The sequence below is a fragment of the Sus scrofa genome, chromosome 8 (genome assembly GCF_054392235.1).
Source record: "Sus scrofa isolate SSC_HxYL_T2T_F1_AM1 chromosome 8, Sscrofa_HxYL_maternal_Yorkshire_Landrace_v2.0, whole genome shotgun sequence".
NCBI classification, from domain to species: domain Eukaryota; kingdom Metazoa; phylum Chordata; class Mammalia; order Artiodactyla; family Suidae; genus Sus; species Sus scrofa.
This window is the reverse complement of record NC_139390.1, coordinates 130,858,404-130,876,929: the sequence shown is the minus strand read 5'-3', so window position 1 is coordinate 130,876,929 and position 18,526 is coordinate 130,858,404. Positions and strand designations below refer to the sequence as shown.

The window sequence follows — 18,526 nt, the reverse complement described above, 5'->3', positions numbered from 1 at the left end:
TATTCAAACTCTTCTTTTCTCTCTAAACCTCTTTTGCCTGCAAAGAATATAAAGCACAGCTTGGGAGACAAGGCACCTGCATGGAAATGCATCCATATGAAGTTCCAATTATGAGAGAATGGCACTGAAACATGTACGCCTCTCCCAAACCAAAGTGCTCAGTGGCCATATTAATAATCAATTAGATGGAGAGGCACCTGATGTTGTACATTTGATGAAGCCTCCAGCTGCCAGTAGCTTTTTTTCCCCTGGCAGTATCAGCTTAAAAAAAAACCAAAACTCTTTCCTGTTTAGCAAGACTAAACTCAGCAAAATAATCTATTCTTTTACACTTCACCCCATATTTTCCCACTTGCTAATTAGAGATGCAAATATTGATAAATAAGACGACGATTTTTAAGCACAACTGGGTCAATAAGTTGAAGAGTGTGCCCTGTTCCTCCAATTAAACTCCTATGAGAAATAGTTCAACTATAATTAGAGGCACAATTATCCCCTTGTTTAGGGTGAAACAAATCACAGGTTTGTTTTAGTGAAAAATTCAGTTTTGCTCCCTTTGCCAGGCCAACAAATCTTGTATCCATTGATGTTTTGATCCCAGTACTCTCCAAAGGAGATAATCTGATGAAATAAAACATCTCTGAGTGTATTTCTAGCTCATCCTATGACAGCAACATTTTCCAGGCATAAACTAAAATGAGCAAAGGGGGATTCATTTCATCGAGTGCTGCCATTACGCCACTGGAGCAACCCAGCACCCGTTCACGGCCATATTAATTTTCTGGATTCTTTAGAGACATGGGGGTGTTTTGCGAAGCGGGGAGCACATGCCTCCCCAGAAATGGAAGAAAAGCATTATATTTTTGGCTTGATCCTAATAAACGAGTTATTAAAAATACTGAGCAATACCATTTCGGAGTAGTTCTGAAATTTGTTTTTCTTTCTTTCACCTAGCCTACTTTTAATTTCAATGTAATTATTAACCTACCCTATAGTCCTTGAACAAAAGTAACTCCCAATGGCTGGAGCTGCAGCTGAGGCCTATGCCACAGCAACCCTGGATACGAGCCACATCTGCCACCTATACTGAAGCTTGTGGCAACACCAGGGGCTTAACTCAGAGTGAGGCCAGGGATTGAACCCACATCTTCACTGAGACAACAGCAGTTCTTAACCCGCTGGGCCACAGTGGGAACTTCCTTGATGGCCTTTTATTCTGATCCAGTGGCTCAGAATCCTTCTGACAGATTGATGCCCTCATTCCACCAGCACTTGAATTTCCTCAGTAGGCATCTTCAGAGGTGACATCCTTTTTCTGGGAAGTTCCATTTCCGGAGGTGCAGCTTCTGTTTCACATCCAACATGGACCCTTTATTTCGTTTAGTTAAACATACTAAGAGAATCTTCCATGCAACCTACATTCTGCTGGCATTGGAGATAAACATGAACAAAAAAATCCCTTTTCCTTCCTTATTTCATCACAATCTAGTCAGGCAGGCAAAGGAATAAACAGATACATTTCCGCATAGACAAAAGTTGGGAGCTATAACAGATCAGGGTACCACAGGGGCTGACGCTCATCCCGTCATGCGGGTTCATTCATATCAGGTGTCAAATACTGAAACAGTTCTGTATCTGCTGCTTAATAATGGAGTGCCCCTCTCTCCAAGCATGGGCTCCCAGGAATGCATAGGGTTCAGTTTATAGCTGATGTAGCAGAAGGCCTTCAGACTCTGACCTTGCTTTAAGGAAGCTGTGTGGTTGATAATTATTTTAAATAAAGAAAATAATTATTAAGGAGGTGTGTGGCAAGGAGGCCAGAGGAAGGAGCAGCTCAGACTAGCACTCTGAAGCCCTTGTGCTTCATCTCTGAGGCACCTACCACACATTTTTTCTTAATCAATGAGTTCTGAGAGGAGTTCTTAGTCAAAACCATCACCCCCTGGAGAGATGGAGTATGAGGAACCCTGAGTTGGCCTCCTCCTCTGAGACTTTCTTTGTCTCTCTCTTCCTTTCTTTTGGCTGGGGAAAGGAGAACTACCAACAGTAGCCCCAGCCCAAATTTCTTCTTTGGGAGGAAATATGAAGTCTGGTCCAGTGTCTTGGGACCCTGATGACTAAATAGATAATAAGAACTTTAAAAATATGTTTGACTGGGTCGCTTTGCTATGCAGCAGAAATTAAGGAACACTGTAAATCAACTATAATAAAAAAATTTTAAAAACCTGGAGTTCCCATCGTGGCACAGTGGTTAATGAATCTGACTAGGAACCATGAGGTTGCGGGTTCGATCCCTGCCCTTGCTCAGTGGGTTAACGATCCGGCGTTGCCATGAGCTGTGGTGTAGGTCGCTGACGCGGCTCGGATCCTGTGTTGCCGTGGCTCTGGCATAGGCTGGGGGCTATGGCTCCAATTCGACCCCTAGTCTGGGAACCTCCATATGCCGCAGGAGCGGCCCAAGAAATGGCAAAGAGACCAAAAAAAAAAAAAAAATTAAAAAACCTTTATAACACTAACAACTAAAAAACAACAACAACAACAAGAAAAAATCAGAGTAAGGACAGCAGCATATTGGGACTCCCTATCCATCATCACATTAACACATTTGTACAGTAGATAGGTACATAAATAAGGGTGCTTCCTTGTTTGAAAGCGCTAGTATTATCTTCCTTTGTAGCATTGAGGGACACTAACCAAAATAATTGGCTAGAAAACACAGGAGGGCATCTTGATGATTCTTCATAGGACAGAAGCTTCATCTCTGCTCACCCCACAGTGCCCAGCAGAGGTGCGATGTGCTCAGTGACTGCTCTGAATTCAAGAGGCTGAATTCAGTCTTCTGTGAATCAATAGGTGATGCTATAATAATAACACTCATAATGTATCCTGTGTGCTTCTACACATTCTAAGTGATTTGCATACATCATCTCATTTCATCTTCAACTACATCCTGGAGAGACACATTATCTCCATTTTGTAGTCTGAAGAAAATCGGGAACAGAGAATTGAAATACCTTGCCTGGGAGTTCCTGTCATGGCACAGTGGAAAGGAATCCAACTAAGAACCATGAGGCAGTGGGTTCCATCCCTGGCCTCACTCAGTGGGTTAAGGATCTGGCATTGCTGTGAGCTGTGGTGTAGGTTGCAGACATGGCTCAGATCTGATGTGGCTGTGGCTGTGGCTGTGGTGTAGACCGGCGGCTATAGCTCCAATTGGACCTCTAGCGTGGGAACCTCCATATGCCATAGTTGTGGCTTTAAAGCACAAAAAAAAAAAAAAAAAAAAGGAAGAAAGAAAGAAATACCTTGCCCCAATATAAAAATTTTAAAAATGGTGACACAGGTAAACCTAGAATTCTACATGGAAATTAATTTAACACTCTATAGCAGAAATTAAAGTCAAGGTAGGGGAGAAAATTGAAGGTTTATTTATTACCTCAGAAATGTCTTTGCCATTATTTGTGCCAATGATGATGCCACTATAATGTAAGATTAGTAGAGGTCTTTGGAAACCTGCTGTTTACATGGGAAGGAAGAAAATTATTGCCTCATGTTATTCTGTAAAGAATGTACTTGATGAAGTTTCCGTCGTGGCTCAGTGGTTAACGAATCGGACTAGGAACCATGAGGTTGTGGGTTCCATCCCTGGCCTTGCTCAGTGGGTCGAGGATCTGGCATTGCCGTGAGCCGTGGTGTGAGTCGTAGACGCAGTTTGGATCCTGTGTTGCTGTGGCTGTGGTGTAGGCTGGTGGCTATGACTCAGATTTGACCCCTAGCCTGGGAACCTCCATGTGCTGCAGGAAGTGGCCCTAGAAAAGGCAAAAAGACAAAATAATAATAATAATAATAATAATAATAATAATAATAATAATAATAATGTACTTGACTGCTTCTTCAATGATGCTGGACATATACTTATAAAACAAAGACAATTGAGTTAAGCCACCATGTATTAGTTGAACATTTACTATCTGAGTTTTTCCGAATCATTTGCCTTGAATACAAAAGAAGCACACATCTTTGCCAGCATGGCCTGTGGTCTTAAGGACTGATTTTATTTATGATAAAACACAAGAGTTTTACCAGCAGGTTTCCCTTTAAGATCCGTATTTCGCTCTCTGCTATATTTATGATTTTACATTCCTCAAATATTAAATAATGAATGCATATATCATTAAATTAAAACAATCTTATAATCCCTTAACTCACCACGTTACATTTCATCCCTTTCTTTTTAAATTTATCTGCTCTTCTTGGGCAAATGACAGTTGTGATGTGTCATGTTAAGATATTCATTAGATTTCTGAGCTTGGTGATTTCAAGGGTGTTGCAAATAATCTACACAGGAGTTTATTAGCCTGCTCTTGAACATGTGTGTTTGATCTCTCTTCTGACTTCAAAAAGAAAAAAGAAAAGATTCACGTTAAATATAGTTCTTTGAATGTCAAATGGGTATATGATCTTTGAGCTTGCCAAGTGTTAATTGGTCTCTTCCCTAGTGATGGTACAAATAAAATTCACCGCCAATTAGCTTGCAGTCATGAATCTTTATTCCTTGACAAAGAGAACCACTTTGCTAAGGAGACTAAAAAATGAAGAAATTGCTAGCATCTCCTCATTGAAAGCCTTTGAATTATCAGTTGCTTTTTTTTTGGCCATGTCTGCAGCATGTGGGGATGGAACCTGTGCCACAGCAGTGAACTGAGCCACAGTAGTGACAATGCTGAATCCTTGACCCACTGAGCCGCTAAGGAATTCCTTTATTTTTTTTATTTTTTATTTTGGGGGACCAGTTACCTTTAAGAAACATCAAGTCAACAAAAGTCTGTGGACACCCATGTTACTCAGGACATGTTTTGGTCTTTAAGACAGTTTAATGGAGGAGGTTTGCATTAGAATTTTAGAAATACAATTAAGGAAGAGTTCCCGTCGTGGCGCAGTGGAGATGAATCCAACTAGAAACCATGAGGTTGCGGGTTCGATCCCTGGCCTCGCTCACTGGGCTAAGGATCCAGCATTGCCATGAGGTGTGCTGTGGTGTAGGTCACAAACAGGCTTGGGTCAGGCATTGCTGTGGCTGTGGTGTAGACCAGCAGCAACAGCTCAGATTAGACCCCTAGCCTGGGAACCTCCATGTGCCACGGGTGCGGCCCTGAAAAAGACAAAAAGACAAAAAAAAAAAAAAAGAAAGAAAGAAAGAGATACAATTAAGGAGACAGATGCATTTATGTCATAAGTGAAAGGAAAAACTTAACACAGGAGAGCTGCCTTCTTTTTAATCATGGTAAGTCATATTGTGTGTCAGTGCTGGAAGATCAGGTTTTGGTGTGGTTGTATAAAACAGCTAAAATCATATAAAGTCTCTGGTACAACGCTAGAAAGTGCCATGGGACACCAGGTATGAGGCAGTAAAATGGCTCTCTTTCAAAGTAAAAAAGAAAATTTTACTGAGTGCCACTTGGAGTCTTTGCATTGACACACTGGAGATATGAATGGCCGTGACAGAAAAACGGAGTCATTTAATAAGGACCCTGCCTAAATTTCTAATTTATCATTATTATTGTTATCATCATCATTATTATTAATTCGTAAAGAGCAATCAGATGTTTAATTTCTTGTCATGGGACCAGCTAACCGTGCTGACTCCCACTTCTGCCTGAACTTTCAAAAGACTGAAAAACTATGGAATCTAACAGTAAGCGCATTGATTAACTATGAAAACATTTTTTTGGACAATGGACAATATTGTAAGTCTCAATATTGCTTTGTAATTTCATAGACAGGAAAAATTCAGGGCTTATTTTTACAAAAATATTAGGTGACCCTACATATATATATATGTAGACCCAAATTGCAACAATTTAAAAAAATGCCTCTTTTCATAGATGCAATAGAAGACGCAAAAGTCCAAAGAACTCAATGTAGTATAGAGGCTAACCAGGACCATCAACAAATTGGCAGATATGACACTTGTCAAGTTAAAGTTTTTCTGTGTCTGTAGCAAACTGAATCTGCCAGGGAAATAGTGTTTGATGCATATTAGAATGTCTTCTGATAATCATAAAGGGTAACATTTTTCAGAGTTTGGGATTATTTGAAAGGAAATGAAAGACACAGTATTAGATGATTTTCCTCAGCCGTATGCTCTAAGATGATGGTACCTCAAGGAAAGTGTGGCCCTTTCTCGTGATCATGGACAGGCATTTTCAAAGGGCACTGCACTGTTAGGGGCTAATGAAAAGTTACAGCATAAATCTGATTTAAATATTTCAATAACTATCCATAGGCTTTGTTTCAGCAAAAACAAAGAAAACGAAGAGCTGATGGAAAGCTTACAGGATGAAACTAATTGACATCCCTCAAAAATATTTTTTATGCATGGCATGTGGATATGGCTTTTAGGTCTGCCCATGACTATTACATCATAGAGCAGGAAATACATCCATGGAATGCATAGGCTCTCTCACACTCTCTCTCTCACACACACACCCTTTTTACATTTTTTGCATACTATCAAGAAGGGCAGTAAAATTGATGGCACATTATTATGTCATAGCATTTTTCTCTATAATTAGTGCCAGATAAAATAAAGCAGTGTTTCTGATTTCTTAAAAGAGAATAACAAAATTAAACCAAGCTGCCTGTAGCTTGTCCAGTGGGGCATTCTAATTGACTCCAAGTCATTAATCAGTCCTCAATCAATCTGTTTTGCCAGTAGCAAGCAGTTAGGACTCCATTACCCACCATTCATCATGCCATGCCCTAATTCACTGCACCATTAGCCATGGATTAGGCCTCTGTTAGAATAACTAAGTGCCAATTGCTAAATGCAAAGAATTTTTGTCACTCACTTCAGCCACTGGGATCCCTTCAGGCGGTCGACACTGGAGCAAGACTTCCTGTTCCAAGGATACTTCCTTTCCCAGGGGTTCCTGCTCAAATGTCTTTCGCAGATCTGGAAAGCACAAGTAATGAAATAAAAAAACTAATTAAAATTTATTCATTTACAGGAAGTACAATAAAAAATTTTGCAGTTTAGTATTTTGTTTCTTTTTTTTTTTTCTTTTTCTTTTTAGGGCTGCACTCACGGCATACGGAAGTTCCCAGGCTAGTGGGCAAATCGGAGCTGCAGCCTATGCCATAGCCACAGCAATGCCCAATCCCAGTCACATCAGCAATCTACACCACAGCTCCCAGCAATGCCGGATCTTTAACCCACTGAGCAAGGCCAGGGATCGAACCTGCGTCCTTATGGATACTAGCGAGGTTTGTTACTCCTGGGCCCTGACGGGAACTCCATTTCTTTGATTTTTTTAAATCACATGTTAATATTACCCATTCTGGGTAATTATATTCTGTGTGACAGAAATTATGAAATTCAGAGGCCATGAAACGTTTTTACTTTAATCCTCACTGGAATGCCTTAGAGATCCTCATTTTAACAATGAGGGAAACTCATTGATTGTATTTTCTTTATATTTCTTAATAATCACCTATAATAATCACATTTTTAATCAAAAGAATGCCACTGTCATGATCTTGTTATGTATATTATGTATATTACTTTTTTCTTTCTTCACTGTAGACACTATTGACATTGTAACAATTTTGAGGTCTTTTAATCAGTAACTCAAAAGCAACTTCTGTTTTAGAGTGGAAAACAGAATGTTGGAATCCTGAAAGAATTTGAGGTGTCTCAAACACAAGGCAGGGAAAAGAGCAACTACTGGAATGGGTCCAGAAATATCTCCGTATGCTATTGCATGACCATTAGAAGATTAAAGAGTCATTTCTGCTCAAAGATACCAAGAGTCTAAGTATGTATTTATATAGCTAGAGTTGCTAGAGCAATATCCAGTACAAATTTTAAAACTGCTATTGATGGACACAAAAATGTCAGAAACCAGTTTTTCAGTTTAGACACCAAAGCTGAAAAGTAAAGGAGTCAGCCATAGGGCTTTGAAATAGCATTAAAAAAAAAAAAAAAAAAAAAAAAAAGAAGCAAAGCAAAAAAATTATTTCATACATATACTGTTCAGTTTCTTCCAATAAAGCTACTGGAATTTTACCCAGTTCATTTTATTAAAAAGTTGATGCCTCTGTCTTTTCATCCCATGTCCCCAACAAAGACTTAAGAATCTAAAAGCACCATTTCAGTCTACTGAACTAATGAGTGAAAATCTGAAGACTCCAGGGGCCTATCTCTAATGAATTTCAAGGAGCTACTCAAAACATCACCTGGAAAAATGCAGTGAGGAAAAAAAAAATCATTGTCACAGATTTGCCATTTGGTTGAAATTCTCGGCAGAAGAAAATCTTCAAAAGCTTAGGGGTCATGAAAAGATGGTTAGATCTGAGTCTGACGTAAGACAAGAGCCTCTTCAAATGGTGCCAGAATTTCTGTCAAAAGGGCATTTCTGATTTGATTATCAAGAAGTTGAGGATATTGCAGCGATGAACACTTCAAATCCACAGAGGTATTAGAACCTGCAAGTTCTCTAAACCAGGTCCTTATTTTATGCAGGAGAAACATGTTTCTCAAATGACTCAAAGCCTCACAGAAAAATTACTGGTACTGCATTAGAATCTCCTCTTCCACTATTCCACACAGCCCTTCACATCTCTTTTGGTTGATCTGTGTCCCTTCTTTTTTTTCAATTAAAAGTATAGTAGATTTACAATGTTGTGTCAATTTCTGCTATACAGCAAAGTGACCCAGTCATGTCTGTGTCCTTTCAACAGAAGCATTAAAATTGTGTCTACTCTTCTTTCCTCATGTGTTACTTCTCTTTGTTTTTAATCTGCATGCAGATAAAAAATTTTAGCAAAACACCAAATGCTAATTAAAACAATAGCAGCAGTGAATAATTTTTATGGGCTAAAACACTCTTGACAAGATACATCTCATTTGTGAAAAATGATTCTGAATCAATCCCACATGATGAGGGGCAGGGTGAAGTCCTAAAGACCCGAATGAGCTCTTACATCAAATAACATACTGACTATTCATTCTCAGTTACACTATCCAACATATCACAAAATAAGAATTAAAGAGTGAGGCATTTATGCTTCCCACTAGTGAAAATGAATTCCTTTAGCACTTATTACTTGTCTCCTTATGGTGGACACTTTATTAGGCACTTAGGGTAAAGATGTATAAGATTCGGAATGAAGACTGGAAAGGTAAATCTATTTATGAAAAGCCTTCCTGCCAAGGTGAGGAACGGTAAACCCTCAGAGGCTTTTGAATAGAGGAGGGAGATAAGATGTCATATTGCCCTCAGTGTGATTGAGGTGGTGATGAAGAGGCAGAAGGTCATCAGGGACTCATTTGAATAGATCAAGAGTATCACGGGGTCCTGAACTCAGCTACGGCTAGTGGATTGGAAGAGGAGAAATCTTTATTACCAGAAGTTCTAGTAATACATAGATCATATGCTCAGGAAGAGCTAGGTATCCAGGGACTGCCAAAAGAAAGGATACTACTATATTCTTAGCTATTGCAATTGTTAAGATGATACCATTGTTAAATGAAATGTTACCAAATTGGGCAGGAACATGGGGAGAAAGACAGCAAATTTATTTTGGTACATGTTCAGTTTCGTATGTCTGTGGGATGTCCAAATGGAAAAGTCCGGAAGGTCCAGATCCTGTTTTCTTTATCTCGGCACATTGACATTGGACTGGATCCTTCAGCTGTGATGTTGCCCTGTGCATAGCAAGGTGCTTAGCAGCATCCCTGAACTCTACCCAGCAAATACTGGTAGCGCCCCTTCAAGCCATGTCAGAATAAATGCCTCCAAATAATGCCAAATGTTCTCTAGATAATGAAGGAAAAATTACTTCGAGTTGAGAGCCACTGGTCTAGAGTTTGGAAAAGAAAGCCTGGTAGGAGATCTGTGCTTCATTGTCTAGGAGATAGCTGAAGCACCAGAAAGAGATGACATTACCATGGGAGAGACTGTGGCCAGAAAACAAACTAGCAGAAAACCCACCACCACAACAAGAGGTCACCAACATTCAAGAGGAAAAACTGCCTGCAAAAATTATATTGTAGGAACAAGGAGAAAAACCAAGAGACAAGTGTCGGGGGATCCAAGAAGAGAACCAAGTTTTAAGAGGCTGGGAGGCCAACGAGTCAAATGCAGCAAAGGACTCAGAAGAAGAAGTCACTGGTTTGGGAAAATAGGAGTGAAGGGAGAGGAAAAGTCCAGCTGTGTTAAGGGTGCACAGGAACTGGGAAAATGACCATTATGAGAACTGCTACTCTTTTGCAAAATTTCATGATTTCAGAAGTTAGCGGCATCATTAAGGGATGATGAGTTCGGATGTAGCCTGCTGTAATTCTCCTGGTGTATTGTATAGATATGGTATAGTTTGGGACACAGTTTTCAAATTCCTGCCACATGAAGGCACATTTTATGAGAATCCTTGTCAGAGACATGTACTTCACAAGACAGGTTTAATCTTACCAGCACAGAATACCACACGAGCCTTTTGTTTCAGTGTTGTTTAATTTTAAACTCTATGTAAATTTTACCCAATTTCTAAAATGATTCACACCTAACCCCCCCCCACCAACACACAAAGCAATACTCCTTCCTGAAAAATCCTTTTAATTGCTGCCATAAAACCTCTTTTCTGGCTCTCAGGCTGGGTAATAAGCACAGAATATACATTGTGCTGGCCAGCGTGGCAGCTGCTCCATTCCATGAGCCTCTACATTACTCGGCAAGAGGGTGAGTAACATTTTAAGCATATCTTTTATCATTTGGAGAGATGTGATACGAGGCAGGCCGCATGCCTGGCAGGCAGAGAGAACATAAGGGTGACGAATGAATAAGTCTGAAAAACGGACCCTTGTCAGCTCAGAATTAGATGTAAAACAGAATGTTTTATAATAATGTGGGCATTTCTGTCCAGAAAAAGATGAATTTCTGCCCTTGGAGAACCTTTAGGATTCTACATTTCTATTTTCTTTCTATGAATTCTTAGGCTGCTACTAAAATAAGTATAAAGTCCTTTCATTATAACCTAGATGACTTTTACAAAGTCAACTTGGCGTACCTCTTATTTAGTCATCGATTCCGTCAATGAAAAACAAACCAGCGTTGTCATATGCACGCCCTCAGAGAGATGTTTACTTAAGAACATGAATATCAGCTGACTAAATCCATATAGGGAAATCCAGTTAGCAGACGTGGAATCAGATCTGAAACTATATGGATTTCTGTTTACCATTTACACAGTAATCAAGGAAGGCCTTTTAGGACACACACGTGTAGATGCACATGATGTCTCATTTGTTATGGTAGAATTCTGATGCTGTCAATTTTTTCCCACAGTACTAATACCATGGTAACGAATTATTTATGATGTGAAACCCACTAATTCATGGCACTCCACAAATGCGAACTCTACTGTTTGACAATGGTAGACAGAAAAGAGGATACCTGTGAGTTTGAAGACTCTGTGGCCTCACCTTCCTCTTTTGTAAAATGAAAGTAAATGGCTGGATGCTTTTGAAGGTCTCTTTTGTCATAAGGGCCTATGAGTGAATAGACTAACATTCTTTAAACATTCATTTTAGGGGAAAACAGCCTATCCTTTGTCAACTAAGAGCTTTAAGGATTTATACCAATTATTAGTGTCCAAGAGAAATAATGGAAGATATTATTTTTGAAGAGTCTAGGAGATGATGGATCTTGGAAGAGAACAGCTTGTAATTTTCCTCTTAGGAAAATCTTCATGGAACTTTTGTACACTTCAATGTGCAGATATTTGTAAGAGTTAGAAAATGGGGAGATAGGTGGGTTCCAAAAGATTTCATATTAAAAAAAATCAGAAAATACTTTTTCACACCCAATAGAGCTGTATAAAATATATCACAAAGCAGATGGATATGAAAGCTTTGATGATTATAAATGCATTGAAAATTACTTTGACAAAACTAAGTACTCTACCTCTCTGTGGAGAGGTGGGAGTGAAATGCCTACCCAAAAACAGCATGCAAGAAAGCCTATCACACCAAGGTGCATATTTATGAAAGAAGCTGAAAATCAGGTCCCCTCCACAGTGACAATACTTGAGCATCTTTGCCTGACATTGGCCAAAATGGGTGAGAGTGGCCTACAATGGAAAAGTCAAGGCTGGACAGGTGGGGGCTTTGACTAAAATGGGTCACACTACCATCCAAGCATCTGTAAGCCCTGCTGATTCTGGAAGGAGACCAGGAGAAGACACCAGCAAAAGATCTCTATATCGTGTCTGAGCAGGAAGCTTGCTAGTATTACTATCTTTGAAAAAGAAAATAAACATGTTCTCACTCCAAGTTTAAAAAAATTTGCATTTGTTAACAATGCCTATTCCCTTTGCAATACTACTTCATTATGCAGAAAGCTTGAAGAGAATAAAATATTTTTTAAAAGACAAAATCTTGACAATGTGATAGACTGATACTGTGAAGTTAAGAAGGCTCTGATGGGTATACTTCAATAGACTATTGTAATGGAAATTAAAATGTTTAAATTCCATTGAATAATAAGATATCATAAAATATTATTACCTTATTAATGTTGGTTGCTTTTTGTTTTTAGATCTCATAGGGTTTTTTGAATATTAAAAAAGATACTGAATCTGAAAAGGTTTTAGAAGGCTCTAAGGCACAAAACACACTTAATAAATTATTACAACTATTTCTATTATTATTTGTCAGAGAGTTCTGGCATGAAAGATGATTATTCATCTGAGTAAATTCCAACATGTCATTCTCTTACACACTTGGGCCATATAGCCTTTAAACCATAGTATCTAATATTCTTTATTGTTCTTACGGAATTTAAGGGATATTGTGTTTTTCAAACTGTGTCGTGATACCTTAGATGATTATGAGTTCAACTTAATGAATTTAAAACCAGCATTAAAAACATTAAATTGACTTGGCAGAAAATGTCCAGGTGTATCATACATCGTATTATTAAGTATGTATATATGTACACACACACACATATATACACATATCTCCATGTATTCGTATGTGAGAAGAGATAGGTATATATTTATTTAATGGGTCATGATATAAACATATGTTTTATGGTAGATCACTGTGAAAGCAGCCAAGAGCGAGATCTTCATCTTGGACAAATTTGGGTTCAGGTCCCAACTCTACCACTTGACCAGCTGTGTGACTTTGAGCACATGGCTTAACCTCCTCTTACTTTAGTTTCTTCAGTGGAAAAGTGAGTATGATAACAGTAACTATTTTAGAGGGTTATAAAGGAGGAGGCACCTAGAAAATCCTAGCATCATGTCTTGAATGTAATATGTATCAAAAACACAGTAATCCCTACCCATCTTTCCCCATAGTATTAGTGAATTTATTATGCTACACAAACGTTAGGCATTATCATTGTTAATCAAAATAAACACAATCAAGTGAAACAAAATAATTATGAATGTGGGAGACTAATGAATGAAGGTGATGCGTCACAAAGAGAAAGGCAGGAATTACACTGCCGTGCTTGAAAAAAAAAAAATGCAGATTTTATATTTAAGTTAGGTCCCAGGAATCTACAGTTTTAACTGGTCCCAGGAGTGTTTTACACACAGCACTGAAATCGAGAAACACAGATTGATTGATTGGTCCATAATGGCATATCCATGACATGCGTGGCAAGGTGTAGGCACTGGGAGAGAGGGGACTGAGTGGCTGTAGGAACCAAGAAGACCTGCTTCTAAACTGTGGCTCTTATGGCAACGAGTCCCTGTTGGGGTTTCCCCAGTGTCAGTAGTGTTTACTTTTGTGCAGGCTAAGGGCTGACATTGTACAAAATGTCATAGCATAGAAGTTGACATTTCACGAGTGTCTCGGGGACATGAAGGCAACTTCAATGAAAGAAAGTGAGGCGCGAGGATTACTCTCTTCTTAAAAAATACCACCCACCTGGGCTGTCTTTGGTTTTCCAAATTCTAGTAGAGATATGGGTACAAAACCAACTCATTTAACTTTTTACTTGCGACTCAGCTCTATGCTGTCATATGGGAAGGCAGGCTCAGTGGGCCACAGACCCCCTATTTCACAGAAACTAGTAACATGAATGATTATGTGAATTGTTTTCGAATTGCGTATGTTGCCAACACACACAAGTAGAAAATTTGTTAAAACTTTTATCAAAATAGCTGTGTGGACCAATATTTTAAGGGCCAAACGAGAAAGCCGGCGAGTCATACTGGGCTTGTGGTCTACCATTTTGGGATACTGGTCTAGCAAACACATTGCTAGCAGTGTCAAATGTTCCTTATTTCTTGAGGTCCCTCTCCTACCTCAGAAACAACCCCCTAACTTCTCCCCACCTTATGACTTTCAGACACAACCAAGAAAGCTGACCAAGATACCTTGGTGGGTAACGTTCTTTCTGTTAGTAGAGTTACGTACATAACATTTTCTGAAATAGCATTTTATAATTATTAGTTCATGTTCCCTTACCTACTTTGAGAAAGTATCTTAGGCAATAAAGTAGGATTTCAGAGGATTAAGCAACGTTTTAAAGAAACAGAATTTAAAAAATTCCTTGAGGTCAAATATATCATGGTGCATGGTGCTGAGTACATAACAGATCTTTAATGAATGCCAAATTAAATTCAATTTCCAAAATAACCTGGCCATGCCCTTGAGTAAAGGTCGGTCTGAGAATAATGTCTCATATGGTGTTTAACCATAAGAGCCCTTAAAAATCGCACAGCCCAACCCCTTGACTTAACAGATAATACCACCAGGACCCTGGGAGGTTAACTTACTTGTTCAAGCTTACCAGCTGTTTAGAAGCAGGGTACCCCATGATGTGGATCTGCTGAGGGAATACTGCAGAGTAGCTGTATTTTTTTCTGTAGAAATTACCACAATCTTGCTGGCTTAAAATAATGAAAATTTATTTTCTCATAGTCTGGAGGCCAGCGATCTGAAATCTGTTTCACTGGGCCAAAAGCAAGGGGTCAGCAAGGCTCTACTCCCTCCAGAGGTTCTCAAAGAGCATCTGTAGTTTTTTTTCCAGATTCTGGTGGCCACCAGCATTCCTTGGCTTGTGGCTGCTCCCTCTCTCTAATTTCTGTCTCTGTGGTCACAATGCCCCCTCTGCTATCTGTGTCAAGTCTCCCTCTGCAGTTCTCTTATAAGGACACTTGTGATGACATTTAGGCCTGACCTGGATAACCCAGGAAAATCTCCCCATCTCAAAATAATAATAATAATTTAAAAATTGTTATTATTATAATAATATTTAAAATTATTATGTTCTTAATATTATTAAAATTATTATTATTATTATAATTTTTAGGACTGTATCTGTGGCATTTGGAAGATCCTGGGCTAGGGGTGGAATCTGGGCTGCTTCTGCTGGCTACAACAACGCAAGCTCCTAGCCACATCTGAGACCTATGCCAGATCCTTAGCCCAGTGAGGGAGACCAGGGACTGAACCTGTGTCCTCATGGTCACCCTGTCAGGTTTTTAACCCGCTGAGCCACAATGGGAACTCCTTAAAATTCTTAATTTAAGCACATCTGCAAATATCCTTTTTCCATGTAAGGTAAGATCTACAGGTCCCAGGCATCAATACTTGATATCTTGTAATATTATCCAGTATACCACAGGTATTATGAACTTGGAGCCTAGATCAATCTGTCCAGTGTTAATCCTGGCCCTGCGCTTAATGAGGCTTATGTGCTTTTCTTTCTTCATCCCTAAAATAATGATAATTATAATATCTGCCTCATAGGGTTATTGTACAGATTACATAAGGTAATTTCCATATAACCCTTGCCAATACATGAAAGCTCTCTATAAATGTTTAGTTACCCACTCCATCCAGCCCCAAATCTGTATAGCTGGCAACCTTTCACAGAGTTCATGGTTGTACCGACATTAAATTAAATTAATTATTTTATTTCTTCTAAGAGATTACAGTCCAAGTCTTAGCATTAAGCTTCATTCCTCCCAATTTGGGCTGGTCATGACAAAATGGCTCTAGATCTAGGGATATTCTGTACTTAACTAATTGGTAGTTAGCTGTTCTTAGCAATCGTCTATACTCTCGGACATGGGCTGGAACTTGCATGAAGCAAACACAGCTACTTTACCGTGATTCACATTTTCATATTTTCAAATTACTTTTCAATTAATTCTTTTCATGCTCAATGATCAGAGGTGCTGACACTTTTTTTAGTTTTTGAAATTTTGTTTTAATGTACTTTCAAAGTGTTCCTCTAGCAACTAAAATAATTCCATGGTCACATACAGTAATAATATGGTGGGGAAATGTGCCTTTCTTGCAATAATGATAAAAGGGGATAATTATGTTGTCATAGTAGAATATAAGTTATACTGCAATCACCAAATCTGGCTGTTAACAGGAAATAGCTGCCGTGAACCGACCAATAGAGCATCTTTTAGGAGAATAGATGAGTCTTCTGAGCTTTAGGCACTTTACATGCAGTTAAAAAAGTCTTGACAATCCCATAGAACCCTAAAAAGTTTGCCATTTCCCCCCATCCCAGGAATAGAGTATGTTGTCTGTGCTGGAATTTGAAAATATCATGGAAAAAATTTTTTATTCAACCTTTATATTTGAGGTTTTGAAATAGAAGAGACACAGTACATAAAAAATGTTGGAAGGAGTTTTCTTTTTCACTTGCTTTTTCTTCTCAAATACTGTAAAAGTTACAACGAAACATCATGAACCAACAAACAAAAACATGAAGTTTCCTCTATGGTTAGGCTGCAAAGTGAAAAACTGTCACGTGTTTCTCTGCAAATCTGTACAGTTAATTGGACTGTACAAGGAAAGTTTAAAAGTCAGATTAACTATTTCCTAAAGAAGTGACTTGGGTAAGTTATCTAATGTTTCATTTCCATGCATCAATTTCATTATTTGCAAAATAAGGAAACTATCAGAACCTACCTCATAGGATTGCTGGAGGCATTGCCAAGAGTTAACATGCACAAGGGGCTTACAACAGAAATAGGCATACAGTAAGCACGCCATAAATGCTGGTTATTGGGGCAGAGGATTTTTTAAAGACAAAAGAACGAAAATGAAAGATTTAGATTTTGTTCCTGTTATTATTTTGTAACCTCTTCTTACTTAAAAATAATGCTAATTTTTTGACTACTCTTTCACAAATTTACCATGAAAATTTTTATAGTATCATAGTTATATGCAGGAACAGAGGTTAGAATGATCTTTGAGCAAATCAGCAGAAGGATTATCTTGGCAATGTCTTTGGTTTTGCCAAGGCATGGCTATCCTTCACTGCATGAGGTCATTTAAATAGAGAAATCCTGAGTGAGCAAAGTCCTTGCAAAGCAAAAAAAACAATTTCAGCCATTCTTCTTTATTTCTTGGCTTTAGGGCATTTACAGGACAAACATATTTGTATTCAGATAGTTTTGCTAGAGGGTTTTTTTAAAAATAAATATTTTGGAGCTAGAACTCCAAAGACATCCATTACAGAGAAGAGTGAGGGGAAAAAATATATATATAAACCACTCTTATATTCATTCTGCATCTTTAGTTTCAGAAAAAAATGATTATATGTCATCACAATATTTTTTAAGGTATGTCTTAGGGATAAATAGTAAAAAACATGCCAACTTTATGGATGAGGAACCTGACATATCAAAAAATTAAGCCTCTTTTTTTCAGAACACGAGAAAAGAATGCAACGATTGCAGACAAGCTTTTTTTGGGCAAATAAGCAGTTTAGCCATAAACTTCCCATTTCATACAGCACAAAACATTATTCTAATGACATATTTTAGTTCAGTGGGTTACCAGCCCTGCCTATAGCACATAGATGGATGATTTTCCCCCCAAATATAACTTATGATACAGTGTTCTATCAATTAGATGTCTACCTCCCAGAACAAATCTGAGATAAAAATGTCTATAGATTTGTGGGGCCTCCACAGATCTCAGGAACTTCTATCTAAATACAAAACCAAATATGGTAGGACACATACAGACTGATATAATCAGGTATATGTTACAGTTTTTAACCTTAAAATGGGAACCATATGATGAGCCAATTAATATAATGATTAAGATTTAAATGAAACAAGGAAAAACTGGGAATCCCTGTCATGGCTCAGCAGAAACGAATCTGACTAGTATCCGTGAGGACGCAGGTTTGATCCCTGGCCTCGCTTAGTGGGCTGAGGATCTGGCATTGCCATGAACTGTGGTACAGGTTGCAGACCTAGCTCAGGTCCCACATTGCTGTGGCTGTGTTGTAGGCTGACAGGTGTAGCTGTGATGTGACCCCTAGATTGGGAAGTTCCGCAAAAAAAAAAAAAAAAAAAAGGAAAAAGAAAAAAAATTATTGTAAAAAATTGCCATGTTATCTAAAAATGTCTAAATTATGTAATTAAACTCATCCAACTAAAAATCCAGTCTCTGTAACATACAGTAGGCTTACTGGGGCTTAAATGGTCATATAGGGGAGCAAACCACAGCTCAGAAATGCATGTTGGT

General features: G+C 38.5%; 1 protein-coding gene across 2 annotated transcripts in view; it reads right to left on the bottom strand.

Annotated features, from left to right (window-relative positions):
• Nucleotides 1–18,526, bottom strand: part of UNC5C (unc-5 netrin receptor C) — a 381,350-nt gene that overhangs the window by 108,661 nt on the left and 254,163 nt on the right. For both annotated transcript variants that reach the window (XM_021100734.2, XM_021100735.2), the window contains exon 4: nucleotides 6,852–6,955. In XM_021100734.2, the coding sequence (XP_020956393.2) occupies nucleotides 6,852–6,955 (104 nt within the window). The remainder of the gene's footprint in view (nucleotides 1–6,851; nucleotides 6,956–18,526) is intronic.